Source organism: Marmota monax, unplaced genomic scaffold (assembly GCF_021218885.2).
Source record: "Marmota monax isolate L192 unplaced genomic scaffold, Marmota_monax_Labrador192_F-V1.1 WCK01_AAM20220418_F8-fsc00013, whole genome shotgun sequence".
Classification (NCBI taxonomy): Eukaryota; Metazoa; Chordata; class Mammalia; order Rodentia; family Sciuridae; genus Marmota; species Marmota monax.
The window spans coordinates 19,115,893-19,142,509 of NW_026692202.1; the positions used below are offsets into that span (position 1 = coordinate 19,115,893).

A 26,617-nucleotide genomic window follows, 5' to 3' on the forward strand; every position below is an offset into this window, starting at 1 on the left:
ATCAGAAGGACTACTGCCTTTGAGGCAGGAGAAAACAAGATCTGGGGCTTGCATTACCTTTGGACAAAAGGGCTCTCTCTGTATATTGGTTACCTGTAGAGGATTCACAAGTAGATGGTGTAGATTTAGCCCTGGAGGCCCTAGAATCTCCAGAAAGCTTCAGCTCCAGATTCTGAATCTTTAACACACACCAGGTTTTTAATTCATCCACCAAGGACATCTAAAAATAAATAATAGTATAGAAAAGAATGAGGTGAATTTGATATATGGTTTCTGAAATTTAGCAGTAAGATTAAATTCTTTAGCATTAAGAATGAACTTGTATATTATGATAGTTGAGGTTAACCATTCTGACAAACCTAAAAGTTGTAGATTACTCATCCACCTTCAGGCCATCCCTTGCATCCAAACTGACAGCTATCTATATCTTAAGCAACTTACAGTCACCTTAAACAAAGCTACCCAAATCTTCTGAACCAAGCATTCCAGGCTGCTGAGAAGCATGAGCTCTCGCACATGAGTATTTGTTCCATATCTATAGTCCTAGGTAGACAGTTAACTCCCTTAGGGCAGGAACCGTGTCTTGTTTGACAATGTATAATGGCCCAATGAACCCCAAATACATAGGACTGATTCCTGGCAGAGATGACCTTCCCCCAGCCTGCTCAGTCAGTCCCTACCAACTGCCAGCATATTCTACAACAGACACAAACTACAAGTTCTTTGCTATTAACTTCATTTTGGGGTGGCAAAAATAACATGCTATGTAATAAAAATGATTTTCAGGAGTCCCAGGCTGAGTTTTAATGATAGGCCAGAATCTTTTAAGTCAGTAAACATGGTGAATCATAAGCAAAGGACTGACAGATACTGGTTTTTACCTGTCGTTTCTCTCCCTCATGCTTCTCCGCATCTGAGTGTTGCTGCAAACGATTCACACACTCTGTTCTCTCTGCCGAGAGTCGCTCAACCATCAGTTTGTCCAGAACTCGCATCTGGGATTCAGGGGGAACAGTACATGCTGAGATGATCAAAGGCTAGGCCCTGGCCTCTCTGCTCTTGAGAACATGCCCAGCAGGGTCCAGAGAACAAGAAGAATTCAACTCCTCCTCCCATTAGATTTTCATACAGTGTTCATGGAACTCTAGTTGTTCAAAGTTCCTGAGCATATTTCTATAAGGCCAATGTTGTTTCTTTTAATCATTTATTAAAGTCCTGAGTTTAAGAGACTATGAATACATAGTAAATACACAACTTAAGCAAATGCAGACCTTACAAGCAAACAGGAATTTTTCTGAGTTTTTGGACATTATTTCCAAGATTGTTATTAGGAAAAACTGTCTCCAGAAGTACAAAGCCGCTTCCTTATCCTACCTTCATAATAAAGAAAATATTAACAGCTGATTAAGAAGTAGCAAAACAAGCTGAACATTTGGTATTTTCACCCAGCTTTTCAAATGAGCAGGAATTTTTTGGTAATTCATAAAAATAGAACATAGGATATAGAAAGTGTTTAAGATCGCTGATGAGACCTTAGAGAACCACTTTTAGATTACACCTTCTGGACTCCCTTCCATCCTGCCATTTCCCATGGGAGCCCAATAGCAGCAGTGCCAAACCGTCATCACCTTCTGATGGTCCAAAGAAAAGAATGGAGCTACTGTTTGCAGGAACCAGCCCATGAGGCCAGTTGGCGAGTTCCTTTCCTATCAGCGACATACATGGCATTCTACATGCAGGTGTTCAATTTTTTTTTTAAAGAAATATTAGCTCTAGAGCTGGGGTGAGCACTTTCCATTTTATCTCTTCAGTCCCATACTGTCTGTGAACAGCTCTCATCCTGTTCCCAGGATAAGCCTACTCCCCCACTTGTGTCTCCCCAAGAGCAGCCATGTGTACTCAGAACTTGTCACAGGTCACAGTGACCTGGCATAAGAAAGATCCCGACTCACACGGGGCACTGTCCTGCCATGTGGAGTGTGTACTGACACTGCACCCCAATCTGTCACCTTCCCTGACCTTTAGAGAGCTCCCTGGAATAGCTAGCATTTGTCTAATACAATCCTTCATGGGTGAGGCTAGCTAAAACAATCTTAGCTCATGTATCATGGTCCCAGGAAAAGATGCTTTTAATGGCTTCTCCACAATACAAATATCAATTATATCTCTAAAATATTCAATCTTCAGACTGGGGTTGTGGCTCAGTGGTAGAGTGCTCACCTAGCATGCATGAGGCACTGGGTTTGATCCACAGCACAACATAAAAAAATAAGTTATTGTGTCCATCTACAACTAAATATACATATAAAATATTAAATCTCACCAGTAAACAGAAAATGAAACCTAAACAGTAAAATATCCTGAATTTAACAAAATTATGGTAAAAATAAATAATGGCTAAGCTTTAGACAAAATTCAACACTGCTGGCAGGATACAAACTAGTACAACCTTTCTATTAAGTAATTTGCCAACATTTATCAAGAGCCATAAACATTAACTTTGGACTCGATTATCTTAATTCTGAGCAAAATAATCTGAGAAGCAGTCAAAAAAATATGCATATAAATGTCCACCATAGCATTACTATATGAAAAGTCTATGGGCTGGGGTTGTGGCTCAGGAGTAGAGAGTGCTTGCCTAGCACGTGTGAGGCCCTGGGTTTGATCCTTGGCACCACATGAAAATAAATTTTTAAAAGTCTAATAAAAAGAAAGAGATATGTTCTATTAATATGCTGGAATATTGTGAAGCTGGAATATTTTGAGAAAATTTTCATAACATAAAATTAGTGAAAAAAAGCAATAAGCAAGATACTATCACTCCCTGGGCACAGTGGTACATGTTTGTGATCCCAACAACTTAGGAGGCTGACGCAGAAGGATTACCAAGTTCAAAGTCAGCTCCAGCAACTTAGTGAGACCCTGTCTCAAAAATAAATAAATAAAAGAGCTGGGGATGTAGCTCAGTGGTAGAGTGCCCCTGGGCATTGCAAATAAATAAAAACTATTCCTTTGCATGTAGTAATAATACACAGCCATTAAAAAGCACACCATAGCTCCACATGTCTGGGGCATATTACTAGATTAAAAATAAGGCTGCCAAGAAAAAAGCACATGATTTCAATTTTGCTTAAAAATGATCATTACAGGGGCTGGGGGCTCAGTAGTACAGCACTTCCCTAGCATATGTGAGACACTGGATTCAATTCTCAGCACCACATATAAATAAATGAACAACATAAAGGTCCATCAACATCTAAAAAATACTTTAGAAATTGATAATTGGGGCTGGAGTTGTGGCTCAGTGGTGGAGTACTTGCCTAGCATGTGTGAGGCCCTGGGTACAATCCTCAACCCCGCAAATAAAAGATCCATTTATAACTAAAAAATAATTTTTTTAAAAAAAACTGATCATTATAGAGTTTATAATCTATATGAGTAAAACCTATGGGAGATGAAAGAGATCTATGGGGAATGTCATAAAGATACATATTTCTGTAATGTAAATGGTTTTTCCAGTGCATATCTTATTTTGTATGTTTTTTCTTTTAACTGAAAACTCTTATCACACATTTCTTTAATTGCAAAGGGTGCACATACCTTTACAGTTGAAGAATATGGGAGTTAACTGTTTAGCCAAGTGATCAAACTTAGTATCATTGATAATCAAATATCCTGACATTGTATGCCTGTAGATATGAGGCAAGTTGAAGTTTACACGATTAACTATATTCCTTTTTTTTTTTTTTGAGAGAGAATTTTTTAATATTTATTTTTTAGTTTTCAGTGGGCACAACATCTTTGTTTGTATGTGGTGCTGAGGATCGAACCCGGGCCGCACGCATGCCAGGCGAGCGCGCTACCACTTGAGCCACATCCCCAGCCCGATTAACTATATTCCTACAAGAATACCTGAACCAAAGTAGCCATCTAGACCAGCAGTTCTCAAACTTTAGCACATGAGGGCATCACCTGTAGGTCTTGTTGACACCCATGTTGATGGACCCCACCCCAATTTTATTCACAATTCAATCCAGTACAGTAGATCTGGAATGAGACCCAAGAGTGTACTCACCATGCACCTCAAAGTCCTCAGAGGATGCAGGTGTTGGGATCACATTCTATTGTGGGAGGCCATCTCGCATGTGATTTGAGTTACCTCCCTGGCTGGGTGAGAGGTGCTTAAACACAGCTGTGTCTAAGCCATTCCCCACCCTTTCCCAGTTTCAAGGGCTTGTCCATGCAGAGGCATGCCTGGCCACTGATCTGAAGACCCAATCGCCAGCCCTGACCATGGGATGATGCCCTCCTTAACCTTCATTGGATGGGATTTTCCCTTGAATTTTTTGTTCCCCAATAAAAGCTCACTCCCCGGCGTGCTCTCCCTCTCTTGCTAGTCTCTTCTGTAAACCTCACCACCGCATTAGGTGGCTGGAAGCGGGAGCTGGGAGAAGCCGTCTGGGAGCTGGGGTTAAAGGTAATGAGAGTCTGTCTCTATAAAACTCACTAGTAATTTCTTATGCACCAAACCTTCTTTTATGAAGCTCGCACTCTATAATTAATTAACTTTCAGTTTACAGAAATACAGGGATAAAGGAACAATTTAAATACTACCACAAAGAAATTACTACACAAATTCAGAATGTAGAACATCCTATAAAACAACTGTCCTGGATACTTAAAAGAGTTAATATCATGGGGGAGAAAAAGCTCAGAGAATCGGGGCTGTTCTAGATTAAGCAACCACAGAGACTTAACAGTCAAACGCATACAAATGAGTCTTTACTGGATTCCAGAGTAGAATCAAAAACAAAAACAGATAAAAATATGTCTTGGGACACCTAAAGCCTATAATCCCACCATGAGGCTGACGCAGGAGGATTCCAAGTTCAAGGCCAGCCAATTTAGCAAGACTGTCTCAAAACAAAAAAAAAAAAAAAAAAAAAGAAAGAGAAAGAAAGAAAAAGGGCTGGGGATTTTTATAGCTCATTGGTAGAGTGCCCCTCTCTGACATCCCATCTGATACTCTCAGGGCAGAAGACCCCCTTTTCTCTCATTCTCTTTTTTTTAATGATGTGGGGAGAGTGCAAGGGATTAAATCCAGGGCCTCATGCTTGCTAGGCAAGGGCTCTGCCATTCAGCTCTATCCCCAGTTGTAAAGTCTCTGGTTTTATTTTCTGCCAGGACACCTAGAAATAAGGAGGCTAGCCTTCCCGCTTACTTGGTGCTGGGTCTTACTCTCCATATGCCCCAGCTTGGTGTTCATTTTATCCTGCACCGATCCCAGCTCTGCCTTAATCTCCTCTACCGTTGCCTCCAGCTGATTCTCCAGCTTGTTGATCAGAGGTTCACATCGACAACCGTTTATTGGTGCCTAAGAGGGAAGAGGAAAAAAGAATCAGTCTGAGGGCTGGGGATGTGGCTCAAGTGGTAACGCGCTCGCCTGGCATGCACGGGGTGCTGGGTTCGATCCTTAGCACCACATAAAAATAAAGATGTTGTGTTCACTGAAAACAGAAAATATTTTAAAAAAAAATTAAAAAAAAAAAAAGAATCAGTCTGAGTCCTTTGATCCAGAAGGACCGGCTGTAGACCACAGGGATACAGATGACAGAAGATGAACTCAACCCTGTCCTACGAGCTCAGCTTTGGGTCCAGCAGACACTAAGAAGATTGAAGGTAAGACACGGTCCCTGTCTTCAAGCTGCTTTTTGTCACTCTGGGACCTCAGGATACCTAGTCACCTCAGGATGGAGCACAAGGCCCTGTAAAGGCACCCTGCTTGACAGAAGCTAAGAGGCAGGAGCATACAGCACCGTTTAGTGAAAATGCCATCTGGCTTGCCTCCTAAACCCGACCTTACCAAGCCAATGTCTCAAGGGGCCATCAGACCCCAGGAATAGAGTTAAATAAAAAATCTGGCTGGAGGCCACTGGTCCCAGTCCCAGCAGGCTGTGCAAGTACCTGCATCACTTTGCCATCCTTGCCCCGGTACAACGTGTAGAGCTGGTATGCCCTGAACTCATGGGGTGGTGGTGGGGACGAGCACCGGTGCCGGCCCCTCTTCTTGGGGTGGTGATGTGTGTGTGAGCTCTTCTGGTGTCCAGGCTGTTGGTCTGCTGGTGGGGTGGGGTCAGACAATGCTGACACCTGTGGGGAAGGAAGAGTCAGCACCCCTGAGCCCTGGGACATCTGTAAGAGTAACACCCAGACAATGGCTCCCACCTCCCCAGCTTTTCAGCAAAGATGTTTAACACAACCAAAATTAAAAAAAAAAAAAATACCAGCACATTCACCCCGAGTCTGAAATGAGCCAGACTTGATGTCTATGTTCTGGCTCAGACCAGCAGGCCAGGTAAGGTTCCTTCTTAGCTGTTGGCTTGATGAGCCCCAGGAATGCCCCCAACCTCCTCCCTCTTAGCTGTTTTCAGTACCTGCTGACCTTAGGCCTTGCCTTTCTCCTCCTGTCATCCTTGGCTCTGGGTTCCGGGGAGGCTGACAGAAATTCATCTCTGGCTTCCTCTTTTCTGAGTACAGCCTGTTCACTGCTGGGGCTGTCCCCTGCTGAGACACTTCCCTACAGAGAAAAAAAAATCCCAGAATCCTGCTCTGCTGGCTCCTTCAGTTTTTTTTCCACCAACAGGGTAAAACTGCTTGCAAGACTCCATCCAGTAGGAGACCCAGGGGCACCTGATGCTTACACGAACAGGGAACACTGCTCAGCAGTGTTCAACCTGATTGGTTAAATATTTTTTGTTTATTTTATTAAGTCCAAATGAAATACATTTGTGTGTCTAAATATTATGTTCTAGAATCCCAGGAATCTACCATACATGAAAGAATGTTAGAGATTTGGGGTCTTTTTTCACTTCACCAAAATATAACTAATCATTTTCTGAATTTGGACCCCCACAATTTATGTCAGAGAGTGAAAACCCTCAGAAATGAAAAAATATATATATGTATATACATACACACATATATATGTATATGTGTGCGTGTTTACATACACACACATATACATATATATGTATATGTGTGCGTGTTTGTGTATGAAATCTCATGTCTGGTCTTTGTCAGAATTTTTACAACTTAATATGTACAATACACATATAGGAACTGAAAATTATGGTGCCTTCACCCTGGAAATTGACAAAAGGATTTTGAAATAGAAGGGCAAGTACTGGATAACATTTTATGTGCCCAAATTCATTTCTATATTTAGTTTTCTTACTCCTGAAAAACTTAAAAGGAGTACCATGTACAACCAGGCAAGCTGTTCACTGCACAAAGGCACCTAGCTAGCGAAGTGAGGCAGAGGGGAATGAAATCCAACTCAGGCTCAATTTATCATATGCCCAGGGGACATCTTTTTCTGATTTGCCCAGAGAATCAATATGGGTCATCAAAGCCTTGGTTCATTCTCTAAGTGGAAACTAAGGAACCAACCCATGCCAGTGGTTCTCATGAGAATCACCCAAGGACTGGGTCAACCATGAACTGCTGGTCCTCACCCCCGAGTTTCTGATCCACTGGGTGTGAGATGAGGCCTGAGAAGGCATATTTCTAACAAAGTTCCAAGTGATGCATGGACACCACACTTGGAGAACCACAGCTCCACATGGCAAGGGTTAATGTCAGAGGCTTTGCTGTGCACACATCAGGGACAAAGGTGACAGACACATGGGCTAGTGAACATGCCCATGCAGGGCACTGGATGGGCGACGGGCTTCATACAGACACAGGATCAATATCTTGGAGGAGTGGAGGACGTGGAGCCCAAAGGAGAAAGATGAGCAATAGAGTTTGAGGAGCCTAGGGGGAAGGAGAGGCCGAGGCACGAGAGCCACGAGGTGAACCTGGCAGAAGGGGCCACTCAGGGGGACCCCCAACCTTGCTTTGGGCCACCTCATCTCTTGGCACGGACTGGGCCCTCCTTTCTTCCTTGAGCCTCTCTCTCCTTTTCCTCAGGCTTCGCCCACGACTGAAGCGCAAGACCTGAAGGAAGCAGATGGAATCGTTACAGAGCACTGGCGTGCACACGTCAGGTGTGAGAATTCTCCCTGACCTGGTTCTCTGACCTGAGGAACTTACAGCCTAGTGAGACACACCAAGCATTCACATGAAACATGAAACAAGCACCTCTGGAGCCACTATCTCCTAGGTCCTGTGCTGGGCATCACAGGAACCCAGAGAAGGGTAGGATATTTCCTCTGACCTCAAAAATCTCAGATTCTATGATAACCTCAACAGGTATGGCCAAGTAGGTGTGTATAAATTGTGCACTGCCTAACTCCAGGGAATGTCACACTGTGGCGGAGATACCAGATTGGATTATAAAATGAAGTTATAAGAACATTATGATAAAGAATCAGTGCCCAAGGAAAGGATTAATTTCTCCCCCTCTCCTCTGCCAGCCTCTCTGCAGGGAACCTAATTAACCAAGGGTCCCTATCTGTTGGGTTGTATATAGCTATCTCTAGGAAGCCTGAAAACTAACTCTTGATACATAAACATCTCTGACAGGCTTCAAGACCAGGGATGTAACAGATGCCTGTGAAGTTTCTTTTTACTTTGTAAACCTTTTAGGAATGTAGATATATCACTTAATTGCTAGTATAAATTTTAGGTCTCTATGCCAATTAACTGCTGCCTAAACTACACCTCATAGGCTTAGTTCTTAGAGATAACTTTTAGGGAGATAAACTCAAGTCATCTTGAGTTACTGCTGCCTATGGGAAAGGACACTGTATGATAACACTCACAAGTGTTTTACTGTCTTTGTTCTGCCCCTGTGAACTACTTATCATGAAATTTCTATACAGGGTCCTTGGTCATGAAGGCCAAGAATTGTAACCCACCATTATAGTAATGGTTAATAAATGATGTCAAATATCCTACAAAGAGCCCCCTGTAACCCCAGCTCAGGGACCAGAACTTCAGAATGTTAGCTCATTTGGGTCTGCAGGGATAAATAAACCCGAGTTCTCCAACCCTCAGAATGATGCTTGATCTCTTGCTGAATGTGATTTCCATAACATAAACGAGGACAAGAATGGTGTCACCTGGAGTTGTGTGATATGGCATCCCTGTGCCAGGCATAGTGTCATTCTTTTTTTTTTCTTTTGGGTACCAGGGATTAAACTGAGGGGAACTCAACCACTGAGCCACATCCACAGCCCAATTGTCTATTTTATGAGAGACAGGATCTCACCGAGTTGCTTAGTGCCTTGCTGTTGCTGAGGCTGGCTCTGAACTCACGATTTTCCTGTCTCAGCCTCCCAAGCTGCTGGAATTGCAGGCATGTGCCACCGTACCTGGCCATAGTGTCATTCTCTACCTTAGCACACCAGACCTAAACTAGCTCAGATTTTTCCCTTGGCCAAACTGTGTGCAAGTCATATTCAGTTTGAGTCAAATATTATTGAGCTGCAACTGTGAGCCATCACACCAGCTGTGGCCCCCAAAAGACGACATCTGGTCTTCCCTTCACCGTGCAGAGCAGCTGAAGGAAGGCAGACAAGTATGTGTGGGGTTGGACAAGTCCAGGTTCCACCAGAAGCCAGCTGAAGGATCTTCAGGCCAGTAATTTCAGTGCTCTATCCTCTCAAACAGAGTGGTTGGCATTACCAAGAACAAGTAGGTGGTTGGCATACAGGGGAGCCCCAGTCACTGCCAGGTACCTCCTACCTGACTTAGAATTGCTTCATGGGAAGAGGATGTATCTCCATGGAGTGCAGATCTGTGAGTGGGTAGAAATCTTCAATCCTGGGCCCAGAGTGTTTAAGAATGCAAAAGGGTCCTTAGACCAAAAACTGAGAAGCACTGCCCTAAGCCATTTCTAAATTCAGACTCAGTAGAAAGTCAAGGCTGATGAAAGAGTCTCATTCTGATTGCTCACCTGGTTTGTGGCCTCTTAGGAGATAGAGCCAAAAATCGGCCTGAAATTCGCTTCCCAGGCATTTGTGAACCCCATCAATCAAATATGACAAGTGACACTTAGAGGTCATCCAAACTCAAAACAATCAACAAAATTCCCTCCATTTACCATGTCATTAACCAGTGAAAATAACTTTGCAAGACTTACAGTCTTTCTCAGTGAACCATACCATCTACCAAATGGTACATCATTAATCTTTTCCAGTCCATGGGAATCAGGAAATAGCAATCTTGAGGCCTCGGAAAGCAGCCTACTTTTAGTGCCGCTGTGGCCCTTAAAATCCATGTTCCAATAAGGGACTAAGGCAGGGACACTTCTCTTTGCAGACAAGACAAATAGTAAGGCTGTTTCTGTCACTACACAGCTCAACAGAATGGCATGCATAAAATTCTATGCATATCTTAAAGTTCTTTATGTTGAGAATAGGTTAAGCATGTACAATTATGTGTGAAATAAACTTCCATAACATGTCATCCAATTTTCTTGCTCTTCAGTGTGGATGTGGAAAAACTGAAGTCATTTTTAAACAAAAACACAAAAGCAGAGCTTCACAGGGAATGGTGAAGCTTTTCTCCTTATAAGTGAAGACTCTTGGGTTCTGGAAGACACATGACAGGTGATTAAAGACACATCAGTCTTTTGGAGTGGGGAATTCTCCACCCCTCCAGGCTCCATGGTCTTTGTATAGCTGAGGATGGGTCCATCAAATTGTCAAATGCTGAAATGCCCAACACATACAATGAATTCTGACATTTATATACTACTCTGTGGTTTGTTTTTGGTACTGGGATTGAACCCAGGGGTGCTTAACCACTGAGCCACAACCCCAGACCTTTTTTGTATTTTATTTAGAGACAGGGTCTCACTGAGTTGCTTAGGGCCTCACTAAATTGCTGAGGCTGGCTTTGAACTTGCGATCCTCTTGTCTCAGCCTCCCAAGCCACTGGGATTACAGGTGTGCACTACTGCAGCAGGTAACCTGTGCTTTTTGGTCCATGGGAGACCAGCATTTTTTCTACTAGGATTCATGGATGTAATTCCATTAATGATTCTCTGCAAAAAGCTGGAGATGAGACATTCCATTTCTAGCAGCTTCTCACACCTGACTCCTATTATTAAGAGTCAATGGACCTTCACAGACCACTGAGAAGGACCAGCTCCACACTCAAGAGAGTGATCAATTTTGCAAAAGACAGAAGTCTCCAGAAACTGCTAGCCATATTTGACATGTTTTTAAAACTTATAAAGACCACATAAAACCCTGGACTAGGCTGGTATATAGCAGGGTAGTGTTTAGAATCTTGGCTTGAGATTTTGCCTTCTTGCAACATTAGCCAGAAAAAGATGGAAAACCCATCAGTGTTTACTATAAGAGAGTAGCTCCAATATGGAAAAAAACCTGAATGTCCAACATTCAGGAAATGGCTTAACAAAATATTCACAGCAATAAAAAAAGAACATTATGTTTCCATTATAATTATGAAGACTGCAGAGTATTATCCTTTTATGGTGAAAGGCAAAATATAAAAGGGTACATCCAGTGAGAGTCTGATTATAGAAAAACTGTGCCTCTGGAGGGTAATATAAAGAAACAGTTATTTGAGGGTACAAGAATTATGACCAGCTTGTAAATTTTTTAAATTTCTTTATTACTTAGATAATGTCAACTTCAACTCAAATGATAACATATCAGCCATCATTTTCTGAATAAGGGTCAAAATACCATTATTCAATAAAAAAGGAATGAATACTATACTTAACTGTCTCTACAGGCTGATTACTGCTGTGCCTAGAATGGTCCCCTCCCTCCCACCCTCCTCTGGGAAATACCCCGCCTCTTTTCAAAGGCCTGTCCCACTTGTTCAGCAGTGGCATCTGCCCCAGCAGTCCTCTCCTGCAGTGTTTTAAACCCGGGTGGCTGGGAAGTTATGGTCCAGGAAGCTGGTGATGATGATGACATGCTATCAGGGAACAATAGCACCAAGTATAAAGGGCTGGACTTGAAGGCTTTGGTTCATCATCCCAGAGGCTCACAAGGATCCCTACTGCCTGGCTAGTAAGCAGTATTGCTTAGTGGACAGCAACTCGAGAAGTCCCAATGACTTGGCAGCCCCATGTCATCAGTACAAGGCAAAGTGCTGTAATCCTACCTGGGGAGCTTTAGTGAGGAGGAGAGCAACTTCTGGGTTGTTGTGGTAGCGGGCGGTCTCCAGCGGAGTCTGGCCTGCCTAAGGAAAGGCACAGGGAAGGCAGGTGAGAAAGGGACACCAATGCTGCCACACGTGGCTCTCCCCAGGAGTGGCAGCTCCACACTGGGACACTCAGCCCCTGCAAGTGCTCAGCAAAACACAGCCATGCACAAGCCCGTCCTGCCCTTCAGCCTCATGCCAATCACCCAGGGCACCAAGCAACACCGGGTTCTCTGTGACAGAAGGCAAGTGTTGACCCAGGGAGCAGGAAGTGCTTTAGGAGGCAAATGTCAAGGGCATCGCCCACCAGAGAATGCTTCCTGGAAAAGAGGAGGGAAGGTCAAAATCAGAAGGATAGAGGAGGAACATTTCTAGTCAGGAAACAACACAAAGGATCATAAAATCCACTGGCAATAGATATTCCCTGGAGAACAGTGAAGGGCCACATCAGGTCGGCCATAGTGTCTCAGAAGATTAAGCCAAAACCAGGAATGGATAATGGTGGTTTTGAAAAGGAAGAGGAAGGCAGCCAGGAAGAGAGGGCTGTGCCATCCAGATCATGCTAACTCCACCTGACAGTCCCAGCCCTTGGCCCGTCTGCTATTCTTCCTGGCCTAGGATGGCTTCCAGGTCAAACCAAGATTCACCTCCCAAGCACATGAGACCCTTGTCAAGGCGGCATGTGGTTCTGTTCGTGGAGATCTCAGAACTAATGGCCTAGGCACCCAGATCACATTTATGTCTGACTAGGGTTTCCTGGAGTCATGGAACAGGATTAAATGCAGAGGCTAAGTAGTGGTGGGCTGGTTGCCAGAGCAGGTGCTAGGGCCATCTAGAGAAGGCAGGAAGAGGAAGGGAAAGCTAGACACAGAGCTAGCAAAGATCAGGAGCCTTTCGTCAGGTCAACAGCCCAGAACCCTACACGGCTATCCCACCCCAGGCCCCTCTGAGCTTCTCGGAAGGGCAGAGACTGGAGGCTAGCCTCGAGGAAGAACAATGGCTTTGACTGGTGCCTGTTATAGAACATGGGGAGATGGAGAAAGAAGGAAGGAACAAGGAGCAGTGATTTGGGAGTTCAAGGCTGGTTAGTCTAATGACTGAGGCCATCTTCCTGAGGCCACAGGTGCTCACAGGTCTGGCACTCACTTTTGGTAACATCCACTTGCCAATTTGGATACCTCTGAGCTTCTTTTCCTACCAAGTTGTGCTCACTGCTGCTAGGTATGTAAAGGAGGGCCCTCAGGGACTGTCCACTCCTGGTGCTGTGTAGTGCTGGGGTCCCCTCCAGCCTTCCCCAAGGACCCCAGGGGCTATAGCTTCAGTGGAGCTGGCTGGATCCTCAGGGTCTGCTGTGGGTTAGTGGAAACACCCACCCCCCATCCTGGATGGAGATGAGAAAGCCTTCAGGAGACCACTGTTGCAACTCGACTTACATTATTGATGATGGTTCCATCTGCTCCAGCTTCTAGTAAGAGTTTAACCACCTTCTTGTGATTTAGGGCAGCAGCAACATGAAGGGCTGTGTCTCCAGCCTGAAAAATCAGACAGCATGCTGACTCCACCTGATGGTCCCAGCCCTTGGCCCGCCTGCTATTCTTCCTGGCCTAGGATGGTTTCCAGGTCAAACCAAGATTCACCTCCTGAGCACATGAGACCCTTGTCAAGGCATCATGTGGTTCTGTTCAAAGAGATCTCAGAACTAATGGCCTAGGCACCCAGATCACATTTATGTCTGACTAGGGTTTCCTGGAGTCATGGAACAGGATTAAATGCAGAGGCTAGGTAGTGGTGGGCTGGTTGCCAAGAATGATGGGACCCAAGGCTTCACCAAGGCAGGATGATGGGCAGGAAGCCCACGGCCAGCAGGCTTCTCATCCCAGAGCTCTGGGTCCTGCGCCTCTGCCCAGGGATTAGAGGTCAGAGGAACAGTTGGTTTCTGAGTGCTGGACTGAGCAGAAGCTGAGGGGGGGGGGGAAGACTACTTCTGCAAGCACTGGAGGGGTAACAGCCCACCCTCAGCCAACCTCATGGACTCAAAGGGGCTTCTGGGACTCAAAACAAAATCCATCTTCAGATTCAGGGTGTTCTTCGAGTGGAGACACTGAGAAAAGTTCAATTAAGACTAGTTGTTTTCCACCTCTTACCATATAGCTTACAAATGTTCATATTTTATACAAAATGTTTTGTAATAAAACACAAAAGGTTGCCTGATTTAAAAATTAAACTTTATGTGTGTACAGATTAAAAAAATAACACACAAAAGGTGTTTTAGACAATTAACTTTGAAAGGAAGAAAGACAACTGCAACTTTGGAAAATGACAGCATCTGGAATTAACCTAACAGAATGACAGAAATATACCCAACAAATATAGGAGAAGTGAAATAATTCATTCTCTTCCCCTGCCAGGTGATTAGGCAAAGAGCCTTGATGCTTTTTTCATGGACAGCATGAAAATGTAGCCATCTGTGAGTAGCAGCAACAATGTTTATTTTATTTCACAGCCACTCAGTTGTGAGTGTTGGGGAAGCTTGTGGAAGTGGTTTCCAATCTTGGCTGCATACTGGAATCCTCAGCAGAGCTTTAAAACACACCGATGCCAGGGTTCCACTCTCAGACCCGGTTTCCTTAGTCTATGGTGGGCAAGGGCATGGGAATTGTTAAAAGCACGCAGGTAGCTGTAAAATGCTGCCAAGCTTGAGAAGTGCTGCCTGGTGGGGGCTGTGGACGGGTAATCTGATCGATGAGAACCCACTGGGGAGGTTACAGAATGACAGGCTTAGCTATTTTATTAGGTCAGTGGTTCTCAACCTGGCTGCATATTCAGACAAGGAACTTTTTTAAAAAGTACTATTGCTTGGACCTCAAGCCCGAGATTTTGGCTCTTCTAAACTGGAGTGGATCCAGGAATGGCATTTTTAACTCCCCTGTTGATTCTCACATGCAGCCAGAGTCAAAACTACTGTTATAGGATATATTTAATCTGAACCACAATCTAATGTTTTTTAAATTTTAGATTTATGCATCCAAACTTGGAAAAGTCAAACTATGCATCATTTAGATATCAATAAATATCAAAGACTATTTTATCCAAATGACTAATGATAAACATGCACATTTCCATGGAAGACTATCATAATTACAGCTTCATTTCAAATTCTTACTGTATGCAACAATACAGTTCAGGTACCCAACTTTACAGAAATAAGAGACTCCAGCTGCTCAAATAAAAGTGGCAGTATAAGGAGAAAAACTTGGAGTCAAAAGTCTCTCGATTCCCTCCCTCCCTTCTTTACCAAGCCACACTCCTGTGGGTTTCCTTTTCAAAACTCACTATAAACAAAGCCTGCCCCAGGATCTCAAAAAAAAAAAAATTCAAAATGCAAATGTGGTGATATGCACAGGAATGATAAAGGGTGTGCGTTCCCCAAAAGGCCAGATTGGCAAGACCAGTGGGACTCCATAGGATAACCACACAGAGACCAGTGCTGGTGGAGTCCCAAGCAGGTCAGAGGGCAGCACCTCCCAGCAGCCTCTGCTCCTGGCTGTGCTAACACACGTGTCAGGTAGCCTAGTACGAAGGATGCCACAGCCATGAAGAGGATACATGCACTGACCTGGTTCTTTTCATGGACAGAACAGAAAGCACTGAGGAGGAGCCTAATGATGGACAAGTGATTATAGCGCGCAGCAACGTGCAAACAGGTGTCGCCTGCCTGCGGACAGAAATCAAACTCTAAGCACAGTCAGCAATTACAAAACAAAAGAGAAACATAAAAAGAAAATATCATTTAAAAGCTGGAAGATCATCATATATTCATTAGGGGATGGTACCCTGAATAATAAGCAACTCAACATAAACGCCCCACTCCAACCCTTGCAATCCTGTCTGCTGTGGCTGCCATCTGCAGCCCTGATTTTCACTGGGCCGAACCACCATATGGTTTGCTTTCATGTGTGTGAGATGGGATGCCTGCTCCCCGTGAGACCTTTGGCAGAGCTAAGGCAGATGATAAGGATCCATGGACTCCAGCCTACCCTATAACCCAAAGGGTCTGGAGTAAACCAAATTAAGACCACCTACAGCCTTGCTTTGGAAATGAGCCTTTCCAGCATAGACCCCTCATGGCTGGTAGGACCCTAATAATCCAAGTGGAGCCATGTGGCCTGGCTGCTGCTGTCTGCACCCCTTGCTGATGAGCCAGCAGTCACTGGGAGTTAAAAAGAGCATCCAGAAAGCTCTCCCTTAGTAGGCAAGAATCTAAGTCTGCTCCCAGAGAAATGGCAACCACCACAGAGACAGGAAGTTGTCATGCTCTGCAGCATCTCCTGATGATCCACGCTAGCTGTCTAGAGAACAGTGTCCATTCATTGTAACTTTTCCCCCTGGATTAAGAAGGAGACAAGTTCAATGCTGAGGTTCTAAAACTTCAGATGATTCTGTTTCAGATGAGTCTGCTTCACACAGGGAGATCTCAGCCATTTGTGAGAGAAACTTCAGATTCTCCTGCCAACATGTCTAAGGCATGGGATTTGTAAGAGAAAGAACTTCTCTGCGGAGGGAGGAGGGACACTCATGGGACCTTTCAGATCAGGTCTCCTCTAAGAACCACTAGCCCTTTGGCTCATGGGAAGGAACCTCAGTAATTAATAGGACCTGCCCTTTGTAGATGTTGGGAAGGAGCACCTACCAGACCTACCCCTAGGGTATCATCCCATATTTGCCAATAATAGTATGACACTCCACATGAGCAGAGACCTTCTTAAAATGTTTAGGCTTCCTAGACTGCCTCAGACACATGCTAGAAGAAATGATAAAAACAAACTAAAGACGAGGAGCAAAAAAGGATGGGAAATAAACAATATTTCCAAGTCTTTCGATTCCTCTTCTCATTCCCTAAATGACCCCTTAGGAAATTAGCAAAAAAATGAGTAATTTACAGACAGGCCCCAAACATTTCAATCTTTTCATGTAGCTATGACTGGGGGGTGTGTGTCATTTTTCAAGATGACACAAGTGAGAGAACACACAGAAGCCGGTTTCATTCACCCACATTATTTTTGAGGTCAGCGCGGGAGCCACCCAGCAGGAGGACGCGTGTGCTCTGGGAGTGGCTGTTCTGGCAGGCCAGGTGCAGAGCCGTGTTCCCCGCCTTGGAGAGAGGCAGAGAAAAGGGGGTATACATTAGCAACACTGGGGCACAGACCTGCACACCTTGCAGAGGGGTAATACTCGGGGGTAAAAGGTTGATGCTGGCATTCTCTGCCTCCTGACGGGGGTCCCAGTGAGGGTGTTTCAGGGGTAAGAACATTTAACATGGAATCCAAATAGGCAGACAAGTCCTGTCAGGAAACCTGGGTCTGCCATTTCCTAGCTGAAAGCCACTGGGTAAGGTTCTAGAAATGCTTGGCCTGGGAAAGGGAGCAAGATTCTTCCTCCCGAGGCTGTGGGGATGGACACAGAGTGCTCAGGAAGGCACTTCGGGACCATAAAATGCTGCATGTGTGCCAGGTGTCACCCTCTCAGAGAGGACTTCCTGCCCAACGTGGGCATTAGCTGTGGGCACAGCACTCTACCAGTGGTGAAGGAAAGAGGCCAAACCACTTCCTGAAAGTACAGATTAATGGTAATTAAGCTTTCACTTGTAGGGCTTTATCAAATCACCTGTTCTTATGTTTTTCTTGAAACATCAAAATTTGAACTGTGAACAAGCCATCCCACATAACAGACAACATCGTTGCACCTGTCACTCACCATACAGGCAGAGACCCTGCTGCTTTTGGACTCTACCTCCAACATATCACATCACAATGACAACCAAGGGTCAGAGTAATGTCCACAGCAATCTTGCAGAAAGAACTGCATGATGTGAACAAAACATTCTGATTCTATGGAATAGTGTCTTGGAGGGCTGCTGGTAACCCCTGGGAAAGCAACAAGATCAGAAATAAGGAAAGCAGAACAGCACAATAGGAGCAGTGTCATGCCTGTGGCATGCAGGGGGTTAAATACATGGGCTCAGAACTGCAGTCATGTGGGTGCTTGGCTGTTGCTAGCTGTTACTGCCTGTTGTCTGCTTCTTCCTCACCTACTTCCCTCCCCTCTGGGCTCACAGCACTGCCTGCTGAAACTCCAGGATGTGAGATTCCTGACCATTGAAAAAAGGAATGAGCAAATCAATAGAGGAAAACTGTCAGTGTTCACTTACTCCCCTCATAACCTAGGCACTAACCAACCTGTAGAGCTTTTTCTGTTACCTCCAGAAACATGAAGGATCATAAACCTGAGTTTGGGAACTGCTGGTTCTCAAACCCTGGATGCACATTGGAATCAATGGGAGAGCTTTTAGGAAACACCTGTGTTAGAAGGCACAGTGTGCATGCCTGTAATACCAGGTACTGGAGGCTAAAGCAAGGATCACAAATTCAAGGCCAACCTGGGTAACTTAGTGAGACTATCTCAAAAATAATGGCCGAGACGTAACTCAGTTGTAAAGTGCCCCCGAGTTTAAAAAAAAAAAAACACCCAAACACAGCTTCAACCCTCTGGGGACTCTAATTCACTTGGCTGGGGGAGTGGGGACATGAGACACACCTGGACTGTCCCAGTTCTGGCATGAAAAGTCCCACATTCTGGGAAATATCAATTTTAGGCAAATGGGGACAGTTGTTCTCATCAGGCCTGGTTTGTTTTTTGTTGAAAATTCCCTAGGAAAACCTAATGTGCAACCAGGTAGAGAACCACTGCTAACTTAGTTCAACTTTAAAGGATCTGCCCACATTTTAAATACTCCCATGTTGTCTCCAAATTGTGGGCCTCATGACAGACTTAAATACATGTTGAATAAATTAGTGAAGTAAAAGACATCCAATGGTTCTTAGAAATGCATCATACCAAAGCTTATTTTGCCAATAAGAAAATATCCGTTACGTGGAAAAAAAATTTGGATCAAGAAAATTAAACAGTGTAGGTTTGTATAAGTGATTTGTGGTACATCCATACAGTGGAGTACAACTGAGCAATCAAAAGGACTGGAGAGTCATGTATGTAACATGCAGGAATCTCAAAACATTAAATGACAGGAGTCAGACACAAGGCTGCATGCTTCAATATCCACTTATATGATATTTTCAAAAAGGCAAAACAGGCCTATGGTTGCCAGAATTTGGGAGCAGGGGTTGGGGGTTACCAAGAAGTCAAAAGGAACTTTGTTGGGGATGATGGGAACATTCTACATCTTAAACTGCATGCATTTGTCGAAACTCAGAACATTTCTAAAAAAAGTGAACCTTATGTATATAAATTCTACCTTAAAATCTGAAACTTTAAAAATGGGCCTATAGAAGGCATGTGTAGTAGACATTTTCTGTCACTCTGGGTAAGGAATGCCAGCTTCCCAGACAGGGGCTGCTGTATTTGCTGAATAAGAAGGATCTTTCTAGAAGCTTCCCCAGAGATTGTCGGCTGCAGATTATAAAAATTTCTCTCTGGGATAGCATGAGTTATCCTAGAGGTGCTTCTGAAGCCTCTGCCACTTATCTTGAGAGAGAACTTGGGGCTTTCCACAGTATTTTGGGGGGAGGCAGTGTGCTGAAGCAGACAGACCTGGGCTGGATTATGGCCCTAAATGTGTTTTAATCAAGGACTCCCTTGACTTCCAACCTAAGCTCACTCATAAACAAGGACCACTACTTCTCAAAGTTGTTATAAAAAGGAGATGTGATTACACACCAACTCATGTTCATGTTCACATGCATAACCCTGAAAAATGGTGAGTCAAGCATTATTGATGATATTGCCATGCACAGCTGCTGTTGTCCCTCAAGCTATTGGCCCATGAAGGATTCATGAGAAATATCTAACTAGAAAAGAGCTGCACAAAGCTGTGTACAGTGAGTGCCAAGGGAGAGCTGCAGGAGACAGCATGGTGGGCCTTCAAGGGGAGAGGTCTAAGTGCCTGGGGTGGCATCTGTGGGCACAGATGAGGGGTGGGCCACTCCTGAGGGTCACGCAATGGAAAGAGCAAGCCCACTGTGAGCACAGGAGATGCATTCTGGGAAAACCTCAGGAGGGGAGCAGGCTGGAAGGCTTCACTGGGAGGTTTCTGAGGAAGAGCTAGATACAGAAGACACAGCCCTGAGCTAGTCGATTTGTTTTGAGGCTTCTGAAATAAATTAGGAACACTTCGTGAATGTGAAGAGAGAGGGACAGAATAGACAAAGAAAACAGCCTAAGACTGGATGAGTAACCAGAGAGGGGAGATGAGCACCATGACTCAGTCCCTGTCTCCACGAGGACAGGAATGGCTTGCTTCACCACACTGTAATAAACCAAGAGAAAAGCAGTGATAGCCAGAGATTTCAAAGGAGGTCCAAGCCACCAGGGCAGGTTCTTACACTCCCTGCATGGGTCATGGTCTCTGAAGCCTTCTGGTTTTCTATTTCCTCAGCAGGCGAAACCCAGAGAAGTCATTAGAGTATATCTCCGACAGGTTGGCTAATATTAGACCTTTTATCTGACATTGCTTTTGAAGATCTTGCATGGAGATGTGTGCAAAGGGGTCTTAGGCTACAGATATCAGGTCTCAGATCCTATTTTGCCATGTGTTTGTACATATACTGTTTAAGGGAGACTTCGAGCTGCTGCCCATGATCACCATGCTGCTGTCACCTGGCCCCATTCTAGCACATCAGATTCATTATTCCACTACCAGGTAAAGCCACCTCCCCATGATGTTGACTGTACAGGTGCATTATGGGTAATCCTCCAGCCCTTCAAATCCCTGTCACACACCCAGCCCAACCTTCTAAGGACAGAAAAGAGGGCAAGCCCTTTTACAAGTCCTCCTCACCACACTGCAAATATCCCAAGAGGACTGACAATGCTTTTTATTTTTAAAAAATATGCCTCTTTTCTCAAGGAATAATCAGTGCATTTTGGAAATCTTGGGAAAGGTATAAACAAAAACAAATATAGAAATTCTCCATTCCCATGGGTAAAACTGTTAATTTGGTGATACCCTTTAAGACAGTTTTTTAATATAAATTTATGTTAAGCATTGAGATAAGTAAATGATTTCATACCCATTATGTTCTTCTATAACTCAAGACCATTATTTTCAAAACTGATTTTAATTATATTAAATGTGTTCACTATATGAGTGAATAGTGACTTTTAAATCCTTTGCCCCACATTTTTTACATTACAATTATTGCTGTCAAACATCCTTAAGGGTAAATTTTTACTAACCATATGTTATTGATTTTGAGAATAGAGTCCTAGGGAGGCAGTTACTCGGTAAAAAGGCAGAACCACTTTTAAGACTCTTGATTTTTGCCAGTTTGCCTCTTAAAGGTGGCTGTTCCCATCTCACTTCCCTAGTAGCACCTGAGTGAACCCCCCTTACCAGCCCACTTCTCCACATTCTTGCTACTATTGGGTATTGGCATTTCACAGTTCCTTGCTAACATTTTTAATGTCAACTGAGGGTTGTCCTTTTACAGTAGTGTCAATGCTGGGGACAGTGACCTGATGCAGGTTCCCAGCAGCACTCGGGAGTCTCACATCAGCAGCATTTCAGCACTGATGGGGAACTTGATCCTGACCAGGAATATCTATCCACTTTCACCCTTCTCTGCAAATGAAACTTCAGGTTCTCTATACACCTCTGAGCTCTCACTCTGCTGAGAGGAGATTCCTACACGGAGGGAAACCCACAGCCATCCTCACCTGTGAATGAGGAGTCCTAGCACCTGCTGGGCCTCACCTTGTTCCTGGCAAGCACATTGGCTCCTGCTTTAACGAGCAGCTTGGCTGACTGGCTGAAACCATGCCAGGATGCTTCATGCAGGGCTGTATTCCCATCCTAAGGTACACACAGGGGAAACGGCACATTACCCAAGACCTAATTGTTCTCATTACCATCAATATATCACAGTAGATTTTCACAGTACACCACAGGTTTTCTTCAACTGGGATGCCTCATCTGAGTCACACAACACAAAGAAAATGATCTGAATGGCCAGTCTCTCCATTCTCCTAGAATAGTTAGCTGAGATAGAGCACTTGTTTAGCATGCATGAGATTTGATCCCAGCACAGGGAGATAACCAAAAAAAAAAAAAAGCATAAAAGCTATCCAATGAATAAATAAAAATGAATTTGTGATGTACACAGACACATTAGGCATTAGGATTTAAGCCTCTCTGGGAATCTTATGTTGAGAAAGGCTCCAGGGCCCATCCATACCTCCTGATAGAAAACAACACCAACACCGTCAGGAAGGCTCACTGCCCTTTCCTACTCCAGCCCCCCACTGCCCCTGACAGCACAGGGAATTCTTCAAAAACAGAAAAGGAGAGTTCAGTTTCACAAGTTCCAGGGGCCTGATAGGTTAACCCCCCCCCCCACACACACACACTTTTTCACCAAAATGTAATGTCATCTAGTTTATTCTGAAAGCCTCAGGGGCATAAACAAATGAGCAGACACCAAGGAAACAGTGAGTGACAGGCATGTCCCCCTTACCTTGTCTTGTCTGTCCAGGGCACATCCCTCCTGGATGAGTGCTGCGATGATCTCAGTGTTCCCCACCACCGTGGCCCGGTGTAAGGCGGTCTGGTCCCCCTGCAGAGTGACGTGGAGGCAGGAACAGCAGTCAGCTTGCCTAGCACCACTCACTCTTCCACTCAGACACCTCCCGCCCCCACAAGGAGCAGGCTGGCTACTTGCAGAAGGGCTCATCACCACAGGCAAGGAGAGCTTTGAGGTCCTGTTAGTAGACAATGCACACTGGCAGAGCAATTTTGTTCATAAATTCAAGGAGACCATAAGCCAATAGCAACCCTCGGCCCCAGATTAACTTCAGAATGAGGCCCGCTCCTGCCACCCCAAGGGATGTCACGTGTGAGGAGCAAGTCTGGGAGCTGGGCTGTGTATGGTGTGCTGTGCCATTAAACCAAACACACCCAGTCTTCACCCCCACCAATATCCTTGGTATATAATAGGACTGTCCACGTCTCAATTTCATCCCACGGTTTATCTGTACAATTTAAGGGATGTCCAGAGTGATGAGGTCAGGATGCCTGGCTCACAGAGCAATCGTTCTGGCTAGGTCAGTTAGTAGCACTGCATCCTCATTGATTTATGCTGCATTCTGATCCTTCTCTGCCATCAGATTCCTGGGATTGCCAACCAGTTTTCTCCTTCAGGCGCCGAAGGGAACTTGACTCTTCCCCAGTGGCAGTGGAGAGAAGGATGAAACACACCCAGAGGTAAGAAGATCAAGACTGTAGCATGATAGTTCTGAGTCTCTAAGAGTACATCTTATTTATGACACACACTCAAGAAGTCAGGGCAAATCAAGTGAAGCCTGTGGTCTAGAATTGATCTCAAAAGGTGAGATGGGTGAACAGCAGGGAGATTTCCTGATAAAAAGGAACACTAGGCACAGGGCAAAGGGACTGTGAGACCCAGGTGGTGTATGTCCTTGGGAGACCTGTCATTTCACTAGATCTCCACTTGCTAAAGGTGAGGCCTGACGATCCCCAAGGTCCTTCTCCTCCTTTTATGGATTATATGATATGGTACACTCCCAGGACATCCCTGGACCTTAGCCCAAGAAAGGCATGAAAGATTGTTATGAGATAGATAACAACCAGGTGCAGTCACAGTTATAATCTTCAGCATGCTGAAGCAGGAGGACCACAAGTATGGGGCCAGCCTCTGCAACTCAGTGAAACCCTGTCTCAAAAGAGGGCTGGGGATATAGCTTGGATTCTCAGTTCCCCCCAAAAGATGAGATATTTCTCAAAAGAAGAATGCACAACTATAAATAGCCTTAATGAAATACCAAGTCAATTTACTAAACTCCCTGGATTTACACACATTAAGATTATTTAATTCAAAAAAGTTCTGAAGATGCACAAAATTGTGAACGTATGTAATGCCACTTAATACCTCTGCCATTTAAATGGTTATGACTGGGAATTTTGTTATATGATTTTATCATGATTTTAAAAAATCCTATTCAATAGTCAAAATTTGCTTTCTTAAAATTAAAGTCTCCTTTTAAAAATCCCCAAGGGGAAGTAATTCTTATTTTATTTCTTACAGTTTTTAATATTTTCCAACTTCTTATTTTTAACACCTATAACTTTGAGCAGCAGGGAAAACCATTACAATTAAGTTTAAGCAATAACAATATACCAAGAATAGAACTGTCCATGTCTCTGAATTTTTATTTTTATATATATATATATATATATATATATATATATATATATTTTTAGTTTTTAGATGGACACAATATCTTTGTTTATTTTTATGTGGTGCTGAGGATTGAACCCAGTGCCTCACACATGTGAGGCAAGCGATTTGCCACTGAGCTACAATCCCAGCCCTCCGAATTTCATCCTACAGTTTATCTGTACACTTAAGGGATGTCACGAGGGATGGAGTCAGGACATCTAGTCACATTACCACAACTGCATCCACTGCCCTCAGCACTAACGTCAATGACCCTCTGCTTGGCCTCCTAAGCTAATATTCCACTATAAATTAGGTTTAGACTGGTTTTCTTGTCCACTTTTCCAGTCCACTTATTCAAAGAGAACTCTTTCTATATACCAATGTGGTTAAAAGGAGAATGTGGCCACGGGATCAGTAATGGCAAGATCAGTAGTGGCAAGAGGTGTGACATTACAGTGTCCATTTCAAATACCTTGGGAAGCACTTCTGGAGGAAGAAAACTTGATGCCTAACAACTCATCATAGGAGCTACTGTCCAAGTCTTAACTTTTAAAAATTCCATAAGATGCCGGGCACAGTGGCTCACTCCTATAATCCCAGAGGCTCGAGAGGCTGAGGCAGGAGGATCATGAGTTCAAAGCCAGCCTCAGCAAAAGTGAGGCGCTAAGCAATTCTGTGAGACCCTGTCTCTAAATAAAATACAAAAAAAGGGCTGGGGATGTGGCTCAGTGGTCGAGTGCCCCCGAGTTCAATCCCCGGTACCAAAAACAAAAAAAAAATTCATAGGAATTTCTAAGACTTTCCATTTTCCTATCAGAAAAGAGGAATTTTCCCAAAATTAGGCTCAGGTGTGACTTATTAGTATTGACCTATTTGAGGAGAAAGATGGTGCTCTGTCCTCAGCATGACTATGAGATAGCAGCCCATTCTTTCAGGGTAGGGTAGTGTTACCTTGGTCAGCTTTCCAAATTTCTAGAGGCCTTTTAATACCATGACAACTACACTCTACCTAGCCAAGGATACTACCCTTTAAAAAAAAAAAAAAAAAAAAAAAAAAAAAAAAAAACCTCTTTACAAAATAAAACTTACTGTTCTGTTCATGCCATGCATAAAGCATAAGCAACAAGCCCTGAACACACAGCTTGTGGCAGTCACTCTTGCATGCAAATGATCACAAGAAGAGCCTTCAGTGGTCAGGGCACCATCTGACCTAGGTCATGGTCCAGGTTGAATGTTTCATCACATCTCATACCTGCCCACTAAATCATGAGCTGAGGCAGCTTTGGAGCCAGAGTAGCACCATTATTTATTACTGGCCTTCATTGTTGACCAAATGTATTTGCTTCCCTCAGGACAACTTTCCTTTGTGAATCTCTCATTCAGTGCTAGCAGCTAAATCTAACTTTTTTGGTAGTCCTTTGGAGTAAATTTTCAGATGAATCAAGACCCGAAGAGCTCTAACTACTGAACACGAATTGATGCAAACTGGCTGGCACAGGTGGCTCCTGCCTGTCCCTTTCCCTGTAAGACTTTTCAGCTATACTCACTACCTGTCTCCAGGCAACAAGCCCCCCGAACCCCGCAGCTTTCCTCCTCCCCAACAGAGACCCACTCAGAGCCTGGATTCCTGTTTCCGTGGTCAGATAAACACTGCTGTACAGGCTACAGCCCTCTCCCCAGCATCTGTCCTTGGCTGGACAATTGGTTTTGCTTACACCATCTGGAATGGTCCAGGAGGGCTGAGCAATATACTTCCTCCAGCTTTTAACAGCGGCCACTCTGAAGTTAGCAAGACGAGAAAGGCTCTGAGACAAAACACATGAATAAAGGGCTGCCTTGGGCTGTCACCTTGAAAATACTCTCCCCAGAACATAACACAATTTAATACCCTGAAACCCTCAGTCAAAAAAAGATCAGTTACCTGTGAACTGATTCTTGGCTCCTACAAAATTAAAATTTACTGTTGAAACTTTTGTTCTTTTAAACATGACACAAGAAAAGTCGTGGCCTACATACTGATGAATCCAAGGAAAAAAAAATTTTTTTTTTGGCACCAGGGATTGAATCCAGGGGCACTCAATCACTAAGCCATACCCCCAGCTCTTTTTTATTCATTTTTTGAGACAGGTCTTGCCAAGTTGATTAGGTCCTTGCAATGTTGCTGAGGCTGGCTTTGAACTTGCAATTTTCCTGCCTCAGCCTCCCAAGCCACTGGAGTTACACCACTCCCAGCTGGACTG

General features: G+C 44.1%; 1 protein-coding gene across 8 annotated transcripts in view; it reads right to left on the reverse strand.

Annotated features, from left to right (window-relative positions):
• Ankrd6 (ankyrin repeat domain 6) overlaps positions 1-26,617 on the reverse strand; it is a 190,412-nt gene that overhangs the window by 7,847 nt on the left and 155,948 nt on the right. For 5 of the 8 annotated variants that reach the window (XM_046431461.2, XM_058575695.1, XM_058575689.1 and 2 more), the window contains 12 exons: positions 22,656-22,754; positions 21,896-21,994; positions 17,183-17,281; positions 15,746-15,844; positions 13,563-13,661; positions 12,091-12,168; positions 7,894-7,998; positions 6,443-6,577; positions 5,965-6,150; positions 5,222-5,374; positions 882-995; positions 94-220 (listed from right to left, as the gene is read on the reverse strand). In XM_046431461.2, the coding sequence (XP_046287417.1) occupies positions 94-220; positions 882-995; positions 5,222-5,374; positions 5,965-6,150; positions 6,443-6,577; positions 7,894-7,998; positions 12,091-12,168; positions 13,563-13,661; positions 15,746-15,844; positions 17,183-17,281; positions 21,896-21,994; positions 22,656-22,754 (1,393 nt within the window). Of the gene's footprint in view, positions 1-93; positions 221-881; positions 996-5,221; positions 5,375-5,964; positions 6,151-6,442; positions 6,578-7,893; positions 7,999-12,090; positions 12,169-13,562; positions 13,662-15,745; positions 15,845-17,182; positions 17,282-17,883; positions 18,051-21,895; positions 21,995-22,655; positions 22,755-26,617 lie in introns of those variants that run through there. The other 3 variants (XM_046431472.2, XM_058575706.1, XM_058575704.1) reach the window with 3 other exon arrangements.